This window comes from Macaca nemestrina, chromosome 19 (genome assembly GCF_043159975.1).
Source record: "Macaca nemestrina isolate mMacNem1 chromosome 19, mMacNem.hap1, whole genome shotgun sequence".
NCBI lineage: Eukaryota > Metazoa > Chordata > Mammalia > Primates > Cercopithecidae > Macaca > Macaca nemestrina.
The window spans coordinates 59,895,449-59,914,325 of record NC_092143.1 but is presented as its reverse complement, the minus strand read 5'-3'; the positions used below and the strand labels follow the sequence as shown (position 1 = coordinate 59,914,325).

Below are 18,877 nucleotides of genomic sequence, written 5' to 3'. Positions count from 1 at the left end.
TTTGCCATTCTTGAAAAACAATATGACTGTGGTTAAAAATGTAGGCTTGCACCCAGAGTGCTGGGTTCAAATTTCAGATGTCACTTACTAATTGTATTACACTGGCAAGAAACTGCCACAGTTGTCTCATCTGTTTAAGGAAAGGTATGAGAGGCGATGATGATATTAGGACCTCATTGGGTTGAAGTTAATAAATGAGTTAATACAGGTAAAGAAACTTGAATGGTACTTTGCTTGAAAAATGTTATTTCTTCCTCATCATCATTATCACTTCCTCACCTCCACACTTTTACCAGTAATATCCCAACCTGCATTTTGCCAGCTGGTCGACTTTTTCTTCTCCTTGAAGACTTAGACCAAGTATTAGCTACTCAGTAAAATTCTTCCTGAACTCTAGAATTTCTTCTTCTTGGTAGAACTGTTGTATTTATTTATTTATTTCAGCCTGTCTCCTCACCTAGAATGAGCTTTTTAGTCTTATTTATTTCTATATCCTATGCAGAGTTCTGATTGCAATGGAATAACTGAGTTTGCATATGGATTTTTAGTCAGTAAGAAAATTGGCAAAGGAAGGAAAAGTGTTTTTTTTTTTAATTTTTAAATTTATTTTGTTTGTTCTGTTTTGTTTTTAGACAGGGTCTTGCTCTGTCATCCAGGCTGGAATGCAATGGCGTGAACATGGCTCACTGTAGCCTCAACCTTCTGAGCTCAAGCAATCCTTCTGCCTCAGTCTCCCATGTAGCTAGGGCCACAGGCGCATGCCACCACGTCCATCTAATTTTTGATTTTTTGGGGGGCGGGGAGTTTTTTTTTTTTTTTGAGACGGAGTCTCGCTCTGTCGCCCAAGCTGGAGTGCAGTGGCGCGATCCTGGCTCACTGCAAGCTCCGCCTCCTGGGTTCACGCCATTCTCCTGCCCCAGCCTCCCGAGTAGCTGGGACTACAGGCGCCCGCCACTGCGCCCGGCTCATTTTTTGTATTTTTAGTAGAGACGGGGTTTCACCGTGGTCTCGATCTCCTGACCTTGTGATCCGCCCGCCTCGGCCTCCCAAAGTGCTGGGATTACAGGCGTGAGCCACCGCGCCCGGCCTTGGGCGGGGAGTTTTTGGTGTTAAACAAATTGAGCTGGGGTTCTCAATTTGTTGCTCACGCTGGTCTCGAACTCCTGACCTCAGGCGATCCACCTGCCTTGGCTTCTCAAAGTGCTGGGATTACAGGTGTGAGCCACCATGCCCAGCCAGAAATGTTTATTTTTTTTATTTTTAATTTATTTATTTGTAGACAGAGTTTTGCTCTTGTTGCCCAGGCTGGAGTGCAATGACGCGATCTCAGCTCACTGCAACATCCACCTCCCAGGTTCAAGTGATTCTCCTGCCTAAGCCTCCCAAGTAGCTGGGATTACAGGTGCCCACGACCACTCCCAACTAATTAATTTTTGCATTTTTTGTAGAGATGGGGTTTCACCATGTTGGCCAGGCTGGTCTCAAACTCCTGACCTCAGGTGATTGATCTACCTGCCTTGGCCTCCCAAAGTGTTGGGATTACAGGCATGAACCACCGTGCCCAGCCAGAAATTTTTTGTTTGTTTGTTTGTTTTAATGGTAGGAAAAATAAGATGTGATCCATGGTATACTCATGGTCTGAGCAGGAAACAGTGGGCTCTAATTATGCAGTTTGAGGAGAATTTAGTAAAGGGACTATTTTCAAAGAATAGTATATTAGGTACACTATATAAGTAGGGTATAGGAAGCCACAAGGAATAATGGTGTACTCTGGGTCTGCTGAAAGCAGGAGAGAGGAGGAAATAGATACCAGAACCTGAAGAAGACAGCTGAATAGAGCATGGCTATGGAAATTCTTAAAGTGGCATTATCTGAGTAGAAAAAAAAATTGCAAAATAAATTCATAGATCATTTCACAAATTCATACTGTTTATTATACCTTCTGAAGTGCTGGACACACTCCACATGTTATTGAATATACAGGAATCGGTAAAACAGACATTATTTTTTCCATATATCTAACTGTAAGCTATAACTTCCAGTTGAGCCATCTAAAATAATCTATGCCATTTTCATTCATATCATTCAGAGTAGTACTGTTTACTATAAATTAGTAAATATTGGAGGATGTTTTAGTAAAATTCTTGCATTGGTGTGGGGTAGTTTCCCATAATAATTAGATAGCAGTGCTAATTTTACTAAGGCCATTCCTATTTTATAACAAAATTCTGCTTCTAACATAAGGTTATATATTTTTGTTTTCTTTAACCACAGGAGGTGGGGAGGAGGAGGGAAGATGAATGTAATCATTAAGATACAGAAGACATTTCAATTTTATCTTCCTTGGAAATCATTTGGTCTGTTTTCAGACTGTTCGAACTAATCTTGACTCTTTGTAAACATTAATAACTGGGTATCAGTAGGCTCATACAGTTTATTTCAAATACAGCTCTTCACAAAAACTAAAAAAGGAAAATTGCCAGCAGTCTTTTATTTTTCCTAATAAATTTCTCTCCAGATTGTTTAATATTTTAAGTGGCTAAATAACTATGAAGAAATCTGGCATAGTATTAAAATGTTCTTTTTCTTTTTTTTTTTTTTTTTTGAGACGGAGTCTCGCTGTGTCTCCCAGGCTGGAGTGCAGTGGCGTGATCTCGGCTCACTGCAAGCTCCGCCTCCCAGGTTCACGCCATTCTCCCGCCTCAGCCTCCCAAGTAGCTGAGACTACAGGCGCCCGCCACTACGCCCGGCTAGTTTTTTGTATTTTTAGTAGAGACGGGGTTTCACCATGTTAGCCAGGATAGTCTCGATCTCCTGACCTCGTGATCCACCCGCCTCGGCCTCCCAAAGTGCTGGGATTACAGGCTTGAGCCACCGCGCCCGGCCTCTTTTTCTTGTTTATAGGTATTCTTCATATATTCTGGATAATAATCTTTTGTTATGGCTGGGTGCAGTGGCTTACGCCTGTAATCCCAGCTTTGGGAGGCTGAGGTGGGCAGATCACCTGAGGTCAGGAGTTCAAGACCAGCCTGGCCAACATGGTGAAACCTTGTCTCTACTAAAAATTAGCCAAGTGTGGTGACACACAACTGTAGTCCCAACTACTCAGGAAGCTGAGGCAGGAGAATTGCTTAAACCCGGGAGGCAGAGGTTGCAGTGATCCGAGATCTGGCCACTGCATTCCAGCCTGGGAGATAGGGCAAGACTCTTTCTCAAAAAATAATGATAATGCTGGCGCGGTGGTTCCCGCCTGTGATCCCAGCACTTTGGGAGGCCGAGGTGGGCAGATCACTAGGTCAGAAGTTTGAGACCAGCCTGGCCAACATGGTGAAACCTTGTCTCTACTAAAAATACAAAAATTAGCTGGGCGTGGTGATGTGCACCTGTAATCCCAGCTACTCAGGAGGCTGAGGCAGGAGAATTGCTTGAACCTGGGAGGCCAAGGTTGCAGTGAGCTGGGATCGTGTCAGTACACTCCAGCCTGGGCAACAGAGCGAGACTCTGTCTCAAAAAAAGAAAAAAAAAAATCCTTTGTTACATGCATTGCAGATATCTTTGTTTAGTCTTTGGCTGGTTTTGTATGGTGTCTTTTGACATAGAAAAGTATTTACATGTATTATACTCCCAAAGTGCTGGGATCACAGCACTTGTATTTACATGTATATGTATATTCTTTAATTTTCTTTTTATATCATGCTTGAGAAATTTTTTCTACATCAAGGTTATAAAAGATATTTTCTTCTTAAACTTTAAAAGCTGAGCTTTTCACATTTATTTGAGATGTATAATGTGAGATAGGAAAAATTTTCCCTATGTGATAAACCATTTGTTTTGGTACCATTCATTGAGGAGCCGGTTCTTTGTCTACTGATTTATAATGCCACTTCTGTTCTACACATCTCTGCATTCTGGTGTTTTTTCCGGGGGTAGAGGGGTGGCAGTAGGAGGTGATCCATTTTTCATTCCTCTAGAAATATGACCTCTCTTATTTTATTATTTATTTTATTGAAGCAGGGTCTGTGTTGCCCAGACCGATCTCAAACTCTGGGGATCAAACAGTCCTCCTGCCTTAGCCTCCCAAAGTGTTGAGATCACAGGCATGAGCCACTGTGGTGCCTGGCCTCTTTCTCATTTTATTTTATTTATTATTTTTATTTTTTTTGAGACACAGTCTCACTCTCTCTCTCAGACTGGAGTGCAGTGGTGCTATCTCAGCTCACTACAACCTCCGCCGCTGGGTTCAAGTGATTCTTCTGCCTCAGACTCCCGAGTAACGGGGACTACAGGCATGCACTACCACGCCTGGCTAATTTTTATATTTTTGGTACAGAGTTTTGCCATGTTGGCCAAGCTGGTCTTGGCCTCCTGGCCTCAGGTGATCCACCTGCCTTAGCCTCCCAAAGTGCTGGGATTACAGGAGTGAGCCACTGCGCCCAGCCTCTTTCTCATTTTAAAAAAATGCATTAACAGTTCATTTAGAACATGAGTAAATGTTTTATATCTTTTTCTAGTAAAACCTTATAGTTTTTGTTGCTATAAAAATGAGCCCTTTTTTCCCTGTTTGATAATCTAATTAGTTATTACTAGAGAGTAGAAATATCAATTGATTTTTATGTTAATCTTGTTTTCAGCAACTTTGATGATTTATTAGTTGTAATAGTTCTAATCTGGTAGTTCTTAAAATCTGTTGATTCTTTTACATTTATTATATAGAAAATCATATTTTCCTACAGTTTTGTCTGCTCCTTTTAAACCTACTGTTCTAGATAATACTTGATTTATTGCATTGAGTAGGTTTTCTAGTCAGTGTTAAATAGCACGCACCTTTTTCTTGTTCCTGATTTTAGTGGGAATACACCTATAATTTTACAAATAAGTATAATTTTTACTATAGTTTTTTAGCATAGATCTTTTAGTTTTACAGTTTATCTGCTCCATGTCAGTATTACCCTGAATTTAAGATTTCCCCATTAAATAGTTTTACTCAAATCAGAATCATATATGAAATTAAAAACATATATACATCTGGCTAGAGTTCCAGATATTCTGATATCTGGAGTCTAGGCATTTATATTTTTAAAAAGCATTTTGCTTACTCTTTAACATTGGATAGAGATCCTATTAAATGCAGTAAACCAAGTGAGATATAGAACATTAAATTTAAAAGCAACAGACATAACTATGGGAAAATAAATTTTTGTTTTTGTTTTATTATGGAGATTGAATTTTATTGGTGTTTCTGTATCTGATAAAATCATGTAATTTTTAAAAAATAATAATTTACTGTCAGTAATTGATTTTCTATTGTTGAACCTATTCTGAGCTAAATGAGCAGGCATGATACAAGGATGAGCAGGCATGATGAATACAACAGGCCAGGCATGAAACAAGGATGACTAAGAACTAGAATGATGATAATGATAGTAATAATGGAAAAATTGAAGTTACAATGGTAGATAGAAAGGAGAACATGTTTAAAAAGGGTATTAACTTTGATATTAAATGCTTTAAATCAGAAGTTTTGTGATTGCATTACCCTATCAGTAAAATAATTGAGTATGTACCCCCAGTGTTTGTTTATTTAAAGCTATGCATAGTACTGGCTGGGTGCGGTGGCTCACGCCTGTAATCCCTGCACTTTGGGAGATCGAGGTGGGTGGATCACTTGAGGTCAGGACCAGCTGGGACAACATGTAAAACCCTGGCTCTACTAAAAATACAAAAATTAGCCAGGCATGGTGGCATGTGCTGGTAGACCCAGCTACTCGGGAGGCCGAGGCATGAGAATCACTTGAACCCAGGAGGAGGAGTTTGCAATGAGCCGAGATTGCGCTACTGCACTCCAGCCTGGGAGACAGAGCAAGACTGTCTCAAAAAAAAAAAAAAAAAGTAGATCCAAATGGAAAATGTATGCCATAGGATAAAATAAAAATTTTCAATCCTGGCTGTGTGTGGTAGCTCACGCTTATAATCTCAGCACTTTGGGAGGCCAAGGCAGGCAGATCTTCTGAGGTCGGGAGTTCGAGACCAGCCTGACCAATGTGGAGAAACTCTGTCTCTACTAAAAATACAAAACGAGCTGGGTGTGGTCGTGCATGCCGGTAATGCCAACTTCTCAGGAGGCTGAGGCAGGAGAATCACTTGAACCCGGGAGACGGAGGTTGCAGTGAGCCACGATTGTGCCACTGCATTCCAGCCCGGGCAAGAAGAGCGAAACTCCATCTCAAAAAAAAAAAAAAAAAAAAAGCCCCAAAATTTTAAGCCTATTTTCTAATATAAAAAGGACTGTTGCTGAAATTTGCATCTTCCCCAATGATGTTATAGTTCTATAAACCAATTAGAAGTTGTTATAGTATTTTTAAAGGGCACATTTAAAACCTATTGATTATGTTAATTTGGAAGGTTTTTAAGCTGGTTAGAAAAATCTACCAATTTTAAATGTATAGATATGAGTTGTTTAATTGGTGACACATGCTTTTTTTGGTAACAAAATCATATAACACTCCCTTAATAAATGCACTCTCCATAATTTGACTTTATTTTGAAGAGCAAGTTTTTAGTTCCAGAAAGGTGCAAATAGTAGTTTAATAGTCTATTTGGGTTATGTACTTTCTTTTCAGACAGAGTTTTGCTCTTGTTGCCCAGGCTGGAGTGCAGTGGCACGATCTCAGCTCACTACAACCTCTGCCTTCTGGTTTCAAGCAATTCTGCCTCAGCCTCCCAAGTAGCTGGGATTACACGCCCGGCTAATTTTTGTTTTTAGTAGAGACGGGGTTTCACCATGTTGGCTAGGCTAGTCTCGAACTCCTGACTTTGTGATCCGCCCGCCTCGGCCTCCCAAAGTGCTGGGATTACAGGTGTAAGCCACTGCGCCCAGCCTGGGTTGTGGTTTTTTTTTTTTTTTTTTTTTGAGATGGAGTCTTGCTCTGTTGCCCAGGCTGGAGTGCAGTGGTGGGATCTCGACTCACTGCAAGCTCTGACTCCTGGGTTCATGCCATTCTCCTACCTCAGCCTCCCCAGCAGCTGGGACTACAGGCACCCGCCGCCACACCTGGCTAATTTTTTTGTATTTTTAGTAGAGACAGGGTTTCACCGTGTTAGCCAGGATGGTCTCCATCTCCTGACCTTGTGATCCGCCACCTTGGCCTCCCAAAGTGCTGGGATTACAGGCGTGAGCTGCCGCGCCCAGCCAGGTTATGTATTTTAACAGTGAAGTTTGCTTGCTTGCTTGGGCTATGTGTGGAGACATAACATGGTTATCTTCACAGAAGTGAACTGTCATTGGAATGGTGCTTTTTCACTGTGTACACATTGTTGTGTATACATTTATTATGAAAGTAAACAGAAAAGAAAGATCAGCTGCTAGGTAGATGATATAGTACTCCTTGTCTTTTTATAAAGGAAAAATGAATAACCAGTTTAAGTTCAACTTTTTAAACTTTGGCATTGAGATATAGAACCAACCTGTGTTGTACAATTTTTTCTTAGCCACTACCTATCTTCTTACTGTGTTAAGATTTTTACTGTTGAAAGACATTTGCTTTTATAAAATTGACCACGTTGGGCTGGGCGTGGTGGCTCACGCCTGTAATCCCAGCAGTTTGGGAGGCTGGGGTGGGTGGATCGCCTGAGCTCAGGAGTTCAAGACCAGCCTGGCCAACATGGCAAAACCCCATCTCTACTGAAAATACAAAAATTAGCCAGTCGTGGTGGTTCACGCCTGTAATCCCAGCTACTTGGGAGGCTGAGGCAGAAGAATTGCTCGAACCCAGGAGGCGGAGGTTGCAGTGAGCCAGGATTGCACCACTGCACTCCAGCCTCGGCGACAGATTGAGACTCCATCTCAAAAAATAAATAAATAAATAAATAAAAATTGACCACATTGATCAAATTCCGTAGCACACAAGTGACAGTCCCTGTATGGAATACTTACTCTTCCCTCAGGATTCCTCTGATATTCCATATGACACATGACTCTTTGGCATATGGTAAAAGTAGAGATGTCAAGTTGTTCTATATATTAAATGTTAGTGAAGCCTGGTTTCTTTCCTTTTTGGAAATAAAATACAAACATAATGAACATTTACATATTTTCTTAAATTACTCCACTTTGGAGGGCATAACCTTATACCACGTCCTAGTTTCAAGTAAAAAAGTTCACAAATTCTTGAGTCTACCCTAGCATTTAAAAGCTTACTAGTCTAGGTAAAGGTAGAGGAATGGGATTTAAGGTAATTCTGCAAAATTCTCCATACTTCTGTAACTGTGCATAAGTTAATTTTAAAGAACATGAATAAGAATCTAGTAAGCAGTCAATTTATTTAAAAGTAATTAATATTGTAATTATTTCATAGTTCAGAACCATTTGAGACTCAATAGGAAAAAGGAGTATTGAAGTTCAGAATTTTAAAACAAATTCAGACTAGTCTTCTTCATTAATGGTTCAAGATAATGAACCTTTAATGTGTTTTCATAACTTTGAGGTACTAACTTTTTCCCCCTGTGCTTCTTAAGCAATAGGAGTGAAACATCCACATCTGATAACACAGAAACTTACCAAGAGAATACAAGGTAAGCTTTTGAAAAATCCTGCCACTTTAGCAAATAATATATTTATTACTTTATCAAATAGCTTTTTACATTAAACTTTTTTTTTTTTTGAGACAGAGTCTTGCTTTGTTTGCCCAGGCTGGAGCAGTGGTGTGATCTTGGCTCACTGCAACCTGCGCCTCCCAGGTTCAAGTGATTCTCCTGCCTCAGCCTCCTGAGTATCTGGTATTACAGGCGCCTACCACCACGCCTGGCTAATTTTTGTATTTTTAGTAGAGACAGGGTTTTACCATGTTGGCCAGGCTGGTCTCGAACTCCTGACCTCAGATAATCCACCTACCTCGGGCTCCCAAAGTGCTGGGATTACAGGCATGAGCCACCGTGCCTGGCTGTAAATTAAACTTTAAAAATTCAGTTAAATCATTAGGCATAGTGTTTGAAGTTAGCAGTTTAGAAATAGAAAATGCAGTTACTGCTTTTAAGAATCACATTAGGTTAGAAGAGTTTAGCTGTTCTCTTTCACTGTGGTCAGGTTTCTTCCACACATTATTCAGGTAAAGTTGTCCATGTTGAACTGTCCCTTCCTGAAATTCAGAAGTATTAAAACTCAGTGATGCTTGGCACTTAGAATGTTTTCGAGTATTTCATTCTCATGATCAGTGCTTTTTTTGCTTTTCCTTTGAATTTTGGATGTTGGATTCCTAGGGCCTGATATTTATTAGAGATACAATATTGATGGAAGTCTTTTACAAGTTTTAAGTTCCTAGATATAAGGTTTGCAAAATGTGGAATACTACAGAATATTAAAAATTTTCAAGGGACATACAATGACAGCTATTGGCATCACACAAACGACTACAATTAAGTTTGGACCTAACTACGCAATAAATGGAGCCAGCTAGGTTTTTGGTTTTGTTTTTGTTTTGACCTAGAGACACCATGAAAAAATTTACTGAGGACACTAAAAGTACTGTAAACTGAGATTGGGAACCTCTGTAATGCATCATTTCCTGAAAACATGTTCAAAATGAGAGAATCTTTGAATAGTCTAAAAATTATAACTTTTTAAAAAATGTGTAGTGATTCCTCAAAAAATAGGAGAGCATTATTTTTATGTTATGATTTTGAAGTAAGTATGTTTCGTTTAAAATTGTTTTATAGTTCTTCTGGTCATCCTACTTTTAAGTGTCCCCTGTGTCAAGAATCAAATTTTACCAGACAGCGTTTACTGGATCACTGTAACAGTAATCACCTATTTCAGATAGTTCCTGTGGTAAGTACATATGTTTAAGACAGTCTTCTGCTTAGAATAAAATGTGCTGTTCTATTTATTTCACTTTATGTATACGAGGGAAAGTAGTTGATTTATATTTGGTTGGGGCTTTATCAGTAAGGTAAGATTTTTGTCAACAAAGGATTGATGACTGTGAAGCAAAATGAGATATTTAAAATTGCAGTAACTCTCATTATAAAAAGGGAGATGCATAGTGTGAGGTAATATAGCAGTCTGGAGAAGAGTGAAGTAATGAAAGATGAACTGGGAACTCATTCCTGCGCAGTAGCACAACCTGTCCATTGAGGCCTCAGTTACTACTTGCTCTGTAGATGGCAGACAAGTAGATCTAGTCAGGTAGATTGCTATAGGTGAAAATACCTATAAGTAAGAATAAAGTCAGCAGGTCTTTTTATTGTTTTCTTGCAGAATATAGTATGTGAATGCATAAAGCAAGGAAAGAAAAGACTCAGACTTTCTATTTGATGCCTACATATTTTTTATGACATTTTGAGAGTATGTAAGAAAATGGTGAGAGCTTTTTGATAGTGAGGGAGATAGAGCAGAATTCAGGATTCCAGCATACAATGATCCTAGAAGTGTTTCACAGGTAGGTTATTTCAGCTGTGAATGGAACAGGAGAAACTGAGCTGGGAGAGATATTTCCCTTTCAGCTGAACATTTGGATATATAAATACTGTCTTCAGAAAGAAGAGGAAGGAAAATGTTATCAATAAGAATTGTAGATATTTCTAAGTTGTTTTATTGAGTATGCTAGGAAGAGTTGTGAAAGAATATGCTTCAGGACCGGGCACGGTGGCTCATGCCTGTAATTTAGCACTTTGGGAGGCCAAGAGGGGAGGATTGCTTGAGCCCAAGAGTTCGAGACTAGCCTGGGCAACATAGTGAGACCCTGTCTATTTAAAAATAAAGAAAATAAAAAGAATATCCTTCAATAACCATTGAGGGATGATCTTAAGCTCTCACATACCACCTAAGAAGGTGTACTACCTACTTTGCTTATTAGAATGGGTTCAGTTATGCTTAGACAAACACAGTGCCAAAGAAATTCCAGGAAATCTCGCTGATATTTAAGATTTTACTTAGTTTTATATTGGATTACCAAATTTTTATTCATTTCTGCATAATATTCGATGTATCATAAACTTTGACTAGAGTTTAATTACTGAAGGTTTTTTGTGTGTTATTACAATTATGTTATCCATTCACTTTTTTTTTTTTTTTTTTTGAGACGGAGTCTCGCTGTGTCTCCCAGGCTGGAGTGCAGTGGCATGATCTCGGCTCACTGCAAGCTCCGCCTCCCGGGTTCACGCCATTCTCCCGCCTCAGCCTCCCAAGTAGCTGAGACTACAGGCGCCCGCCACCACGCCCGGCTAGTTTTTTGTATTTTTAGTAGAGACGGGGTTTCACCATGTTAGCCAGGATAGTCTCGATCTCCTGACCTCGTGATCCACCCGCCTCGGCCTCCCAAAGTGCTGGGATTACAGGCTTGAGCCACCGCGCCCGGCCTCCATTCACTTTTTAAGATGTACTTCATTTAAATGTAAGGATATGGCTGGGTGTGGTGGCATACGCCTTTAATCCCAGCACTATGGGAGGCCAAGGCAGGAGGATTGCTTGAGCCCAGGAGTTTGAGACCCAGCCTGGACAACAGCGAGACCGTGTCTCTAGTTTAAAAAAAGAAAAGAAAAACTAAGGATACAATTTAAAGTAAATTTTCCAGTTTACTTCATTTTTATTTTAATTACAAATGAAATAAAACTAATACTAATTATATGATTATTGTATAGATCAAATGAGATAATATATTGGGTATGTTGCAGGCAACCAGTTAGTGATAACTATTACAGTTGGTATTATTAAAAGCTAGATGTGCTGTTTCTGTTGAAACATTTGTGTAATAAGAGATTTAAGGAATAGAATGATATTCTTACTGTGTTAGATTAATGTCATTTATCTAAGGTAATTAATTGGGAAATGATCTAGTCATGGAACTTGGCCTTTAAAAATGCTTCTCACGTAGATATTTTTGGTTACATATCCCTGTGCTATTTTAATAGTCTCAATAATTGTATAATATTTCATTGTTTTTATTAATTTTTGTTTAAAACAATCCGTTTCTTATAGACATGTCCTATTTGTGTGTCTCTTCCTTGGGGAGATCCTAGCCAGATTACCAGAAATTTTGTTAGTCATCTAAATCAGAGACATCAGTTTGATTATGGAGAATTTGTGGTAAGTGAATTCTTCAAGATTAAAAAAGTACTGTTTAAATATTCAAGTTAAAATAACTTTTTAAAAAAATCTAGACTTAAATTTTGTAGCAAGCTGTTGTATCTTACTGGATGGATTTAGAGCAAGTTCTTAGGTTTTTAATAATATTGGTGAACTTTAGCTTGTAGAAATGGTAAAAATGGAGTTTATTCTCTACCTCCTGTACTAAAGAGAATTAATAGAGGAACAGCAAGCACCCAGATTAGCAAAATGAGGATTTACATGAAAACTCTGTGTAGATTTAAGGGAAAATTGTACCTACAAGAGAAGTAAAATTGGTACAACATATGGAGGATATATTTCTCATGTCATATAAGTTGCTTGTGTTATGCTAGAAATCTTAGATTTCTCACATCTAACAAGCATGTAAGACACATCCTTTTTAAAATGAGGGAGCTTAGTTATCAGGCAAAGCTAGGTTACAAAGAGACTAAGAGTGTAAGAGAAGTTATATAATGTAAAAATGAATTCATAGAGCAAAATGGATTAATTTCTACATCTAAATATGTGTGATGTACTTTTAAAATTAGGTGAATACCTGTTTTATTAATTGTTAAATTGCATTTTATTCAACTTCAGTTTAATCAAAACTTTATTTAAAATTAGCCCTGACAAAGAATGGCTATTTGTTTTCCAGTTTAGGTAAGCACAGTGACATGAACAAAATCTACATTTTTGTCTGCCTTCCAGTGTTGATTCTAGATTATTATTAAATTCTCATTGTAAGAAAGATTGTAATGTATTTGGAAATACAAAAATTTGTGAACCACTTTTGATCTAATTGTCAAGTTGTTTTACCTTGCCATAGAAAAGTAGGTAATCTAGGCAGGGCGCGGTGGCTCACACCTGTAATCCCAGCACTTTGGGAGGCAGAGGTGGGCGGATCACAAGGTCAGGAGATCAAGACCATCCTTACTAATACGGTGAAACCCGGTCTCTACTAAAAATACAAAAAATTAGCCGGGTGTGGTGGCGGGTGCCTGTAGTCCCAGCTACTCAGGAGGCTGAGGCAGGAGAATGGGATGAACCCAGGAGGCGGAGCTTGCAGCGAGCAGAGATCATGCCACTGCACTCCAGCCTGGATGACAAAGCGAGATTCTGTATTAAAAAAAAAAAAAAAGACAAGAAAAGTCAATAATCTAATTATTTCACATTGTCAAATAGAGGCCTTAATTTTAAAGCAAAACTCATAGGGCATAAAATTGATAGCAAATATAGCAAATGTAATTTTTAAAATTAAGGAGTAGTTTTATAACTGATTGAATAAGCTGTAGACTTCATGTGATGGTTAAGAATTTATTACTCAGCTGGGCACGATGGCTCATGCCCGTAATCCCATTACTTTGGGAGGCTGAGGCAGGTGGATCACCAGAGGTCGGGAGTTCAAGACCAGCCTGACCAACATGGCGAAACCCTGTCTCTACTAAAGATACAAAAATTAGGTGGGTGTGATGGTGTGTACCTGTAATCCCAGCTACTTGGGAGGCTGAGGCATAAGAATTGCTTGAGCCCAGGAGGTGGAGGTTGTGGTGAGCCAAGATTGCACCACTGCACTCCAGCCTGAGTGACAGAGCCAAACTCCCGAAAAAAAAAAAATTCTTACTCAACTTATAATTCAATAAATGCTTGTTTTCTTAAAATCAGTTTACTCTCAGATATTTGGCATTATTTTCTAGAGATGAAATTTTCAAAACATTCATAAATCAAAAAATATTTATGATTGTGTGTTATGATTAACTTCAGTTGTGTTTTTCATTTTTTATTTTTATTTTTTAAAGAGACAGTCTCCCTGTGTTGCCCAGGCTGGCCTGAAACTTATAGGCTCAAACTTACCTTCTGCCTCAGCCTCCTGAATAGCTGCAACTACAGGCGCATGCTTACCCAGCTTTACAATTAACCACGTTTTTTATTAATGACTTATAAGGCATTATAAAACTCAGATTTTGTTCTGTGCTGATCTCTCTGTTTTACAACTGAACTTAAGTTTTTATTAAAGTTTAGGTATTCAAATCTTGTATCTTAAAATATACCGTTATATATGTTGTACATAACTGTCCTGAGTGTGTGTAATGTGTATCAAGATGTCTAATGTATTGGGCAAAGTATTGAGTAGTTGAGTATGTTTTTCCTGTTGACATGAATGTTGTTACTGTTTTTAGAATCTTCAGCTAGATGAAGAAACCCAATATCAAACTGCTGTTGAAGAATCTTTTCAAGTAAACATCTGAAGGCTGTAGACATCTCTGCATCTTTGTACCTGCAAGTGCCATCTTTAAGGGGGAAACTACATGAAGTCACCGTTTCAGTAACTTGATGTGTATATTAATAAAAGTAATTCAGTCATTTTAGTTTTTTATTGAAAATAAAGGTGGGGCTTCTCAAAACTTCATCCTCTTGATAAGTTAAAAAATGAAAGTTATGACATGAGCTTTAAAAGCATAAAAAAGATGTTTCACTAATGTAATGGTAAAAGAGAATCCCTGTTGTACTTTATCTTTTTGTAATATTAAATATTCTTGAATTTTTCATTATTATGTTGCTTTTGGAATTTGGTGCATTCCTCCCATTTACTTTATTATTGTACACATTTAACACACAGTATCAAATTTTGAACGATGTGATTGATATAACCTAACAAATCTGAGCCAGTTATTAGAGTTGCAGAATAGAAACTTGAAGTGCTAAATGGAATAATCCAAAGGAAATTTTTAAAATGCAGATTCTAGCTGAAAAATTCAACTATAAGAAAATTGTATTTATATAACATTTGCTATTTTTGAAGACTAGTGAGATTTCTGTAATAATTTTAGTTCTTTAAAAAGTGAAAGCTTGTTGTAAAGATACTTTCTTTTTGTTATTAGAAGGAAATACAAAGAGAAAAATTTATTTCTTTCATGGGCATTTGGTAATTTCAGTATTTGACTGATTTGTAAGCCTGGAATATACTAAGCTGAATAACAGCTCTTTGGCCTCAGAATTTTCAGTAGCCAGTATTTCTGATTAACTAAGTTGAAACTCTTATTAGAAACTTTCAGTTGGTGATATTGTATTCTAGAAGATGTAAATGAGAGGTTTGACTTCATCTCAGTTTAGAAATTTATTCAAAGCTAAAGATGTATATGTATATATACATATACTTTTGTGTGTATATATGCACACACGTATGTATGTATGCAGTTTGTCAGGTTATATATAGAATTTCTATTAAGGATTTTTTAAATGGACAAGCAATAGGGGGTTGAAGTGTTTATCTGATTTGTTAAAATTTTGTATATCACCAAATTAAAAAGTGATAGTCACAGTGCTAAGTGATCTAGTTGGCTGCTATTACACCTTAAAAATTGAGTTTACACACACACACAATTACCTGTGTATATGGTGCTCATTTGTTATTCTCAAATATAATGTGTGACCGTGATACAATGAGAAAGATTCTACCAACCACTGTTTCACTACTTTTTAGTCAAAATTGGGTTTGTTCTTAGTATTCATTAGTGAAAATCATAAAGTATTTTGTAGAAGGCCCAAATCACAGAATAAAGGACTAAGAATGGATTCGCTGACATTCCATACTAATATACATTGTTTATGCTTTCTTTAAAATAACTAAACATAAAAGAGAATCTCAGAAGTAGTTTGCTGCTAATATATACATATATTGTATAAAAAGGTATATTTTGGTTTTGTTAAAACCCTTGTTGACTTTTCTACACTGAACGTTTTTTTAACTTGATTTAATAAAAATGTTAATTTTGGAAGTGGAGTTTTGTAAAAACCTTTTTCAGTCAAACAGTAAAGACTTTATTTATGGATTGTAATAACCACAAAAAAAGCCATACATCTTAATAACATATGCCTTTGTTCTGTCATTTTAAAGAGTGATGTTTACTATGTATGTGCTTGAGCATTTTCTCTGCAGTTACATGGGTGTAATTTAAAAAACAGCTCCTTTTTAAGAGACTTTTGACCATAGTTTTTTCCAGTTTAAAGCAGTAACTTTCATAGTTTCTTTCAAAGTTTAATACATCCAATATGTCAAGTTAAACCATTCTGGGATTTGGGAACTTCTTTAAAGGAAAATTGTAGTAGAGGTCATCTTGATGGAATTGTGTTTTAAAGTTTTGTGAATGAGTTAAATATCATTGATAGTCTTGTGTGTCTCACATACCAGCTTTTTCATAAGGAAAATACTATTTGCTTTTATCTGAGAATTTCTCAGTATGAAAATGATTGTTTAAAATTTCCCTTCTTTTTGTCAGTGAATAGGGATAGACTTTACAGATTTAATTTATGGAAATTAAATTTATGGGGAAAAGTTTTTATTTTTAATATTATAGCTGAGTCAGGATTAAAAGAGGGAAACTGTATTGATACTCCCAATACCTAAATTTCACAGTACCACTTAGGAAAGCTATTTCAACAAATTACAGTTTTGTTGTTAAACAGAGCCTTATTTGAGATGTATTGCTTTATTTTTCAATTAAAAGTGGTTTTCTCCTACTTGTGTGTCTAATTAAAATTTTGTCTGGAGGCAAACATTTAACTCTCATAATTCACCCTGAAAGACATATAGGAGATAACCCATTATTTTGCATTTAAAAACGTGGATAAGAAAAAGCTACCACATGCTGGTGCTATATGTCAGATTTAACTTTATAAACCTATTTTATCCATTTCAAATTGTTAATCACCTTATAAAGCAATTTTATGAAGTGTCCATGGAGCAAGATCTTCAAGCCCTGTTAGCTAGGCAGAAAGATTGTTCATTGCTTAATAAATACTTTTATATGGAGATACTTTTAAGTAAGATATCAGGATTATAAGACTGCATTGCCAAATACAATGTCATATACCTATGGGCTGCTTGGTAAGTATTAATTACGATCTTCAATACATCATAACTTCTACAGAAACCCCTTACAGCTGCTACTCAAACCCCTTGTAGAAATGTGATTTTTTATCATACTATGTAGAAAAGGTGTGACCCAGAAAACATGTAAATACACATAAAACTCATAATAGACATAAGTAAAGCACCCATTCCATGATACCAGTTAGTGTGTAACATAATTCTCTGTGCAGTACAGTTTTGAAAAAAGATAGGGAAGGGAGGTGAGTTAAAGGGGGATACAGGAATCTCAGGAAAATGGGTGTTATAGCCTGTCTCCCCGCTTCAACAACAGTGGTCCAGTCCTGGGATTGAGAAAGATGACATACACTGCATTCTTCCCCCAAGAGGAGTAAAATGGGCTTATTCCATTTTGTACTTTATTGACAAACAATTTAAACTATATTGTACTATGTCCTGTATAACGAACTCCATCCTGAGGAACATATACCCCCATCTCTACAAGTAATCAAAAAATTGGCCGGGTGTGGTGGTGTGCACCTGTAGTCCCAACTACTCAGGAGGCTGAGGTGGGAGGATGGCTTGAGCTTGGGAGGATGAGGCTGCAGTGAGCTGTTACCGTGCCACTGTACTCCAGTCTGGATAACAGCAAGACTCTCTCAACAAAACAAAAAACAGGATTTTTATTTTTTTGAGATGGAGTTTGCTGTTGTTGCCCAGGCTGGAGTGCAATGGCATGATCTCAGGTCACTGCAACCTCCACCTCCCGGGTTCAAGCGATTCTCCTGCCTTAGCTGGGATGACAGGCACGCGCCACCACGCCCGGCTAATTTTTTGTATCTAGTAGAGACAGGATTTCACTATGTTGGTCAGGCTGGTCTTGAACTCCTGACCTCAGGGGATCCACCCACTTCAGCCTCCCAAAGTGCTGGGATTACAGGTGTGGGCCACCATGTCCGGCCAAAAAAACAGGAATTCTTAAGATTGTAATAGTGAAAGACATACTGCAGAATTTAAGACGAGCAAGGCAGGGGAATAAATATGGAAGACTGGTAACCAGATGAGTCACAGCCATTTGGTGGAGGATATGGAGAGGAAGAAAACAGGATGTGAGGGAGATTTCATATTTGTCTAAGTGGGCAATAATGGTACATGATGCTGAAAGTGTACAAAGTAAACAATAACCTGAAGTAATCCATGCTCAGGTCAAGAAGAAAAAAAAAGCATTACTAGAATCTCCTAAGTCTTTTTGTTTCTACTTCCAGTCACAACTAACTACTATCAGTATGTAACTTCTAATACCACACATGGGTTTGTGATAAGTGGAAGCACACAGTAAATATTATTTTATATTTGGCTTTTATAACATTGTTTTGTGATTTTTCTGTTTTTTTCTTGTGTTTACAGCAGCAGTGACTTGTCTTTGTCCAGAACAGGAAAGCTTAGTCTTCTAAAGTTACATTTTAATATTTGTAAAAGTTGTATTAAATGTATTACAAGTGATTCTTTTATGTATGCTGGCACCTGGGGATGCCAAATGTAGCTAAAAACAAAACAGGTTGGTCTTCTCCTCATAACTGAGGAAGGAAGTGAAGAGCCTAGCCAAATGACCTTCCGTTGCTCTTACCTGACTTTCCATGAGCTGTGTATGGGATGTTCTATCTTTCTTTTTTTTTTTTTTTTTTTTTTTTGAGACAGTGTCTCACTCTTACCCAGGCTAGAATGCAGTGGTGCAATTTCTGCTTACTGCAACCTCCATCTCCCAGGTTCAAATGATTCTCCTGCCTCAGCCTCCTGAGTAGCTGGGATTACAGGTGTGCCTCTACACTTGGCTAATTTTTATACTTTTAGTAGAGATGGGTTTCACCATGTTGTCCAGGCTGGTCTCAAACTCCTGGCCCCAAGTGATC

General features: G+C 37.8%; 1 protein-coding gene across 3 annotated transcripts in view; it reads left to right on the top strand.

Annotated features, from left to right (window-relative positions):
- Nucleotides 1–14,461, top strand: part of LOC105498285 (ring finger protein 138) — a 38,595-nt gene extending 24,134 nt beyond the window's left edge. For all 3 annotated transcript variants that reach the window (XM_011770296.3, XM_011770280.3, XM_011770289.3), the window contains 4 exons: nt 8,515–8,571; nt 9,712–9,823; nt 11,972–12,079; nt 14,278–14,461. In XM_011770296.3, the coding sequence (XP_011768598.1) occupies nt 8,515–8,571; nt 9,712–9,823; nt 11,972–12,079; nt 14,278–14,346 (346 nt within the window). In that variant the 3' untranslated portion in view covers nt 14,347–14,461. The remainder of the gene's footprint in view (nt 1–8,514; nt 8,572–9,711; nt 9,824–11,971; nt 12,080–14,277) is intronic.
- Nucleotides 14,462–18,877: the final 4,416 nt, after the last annotated feature.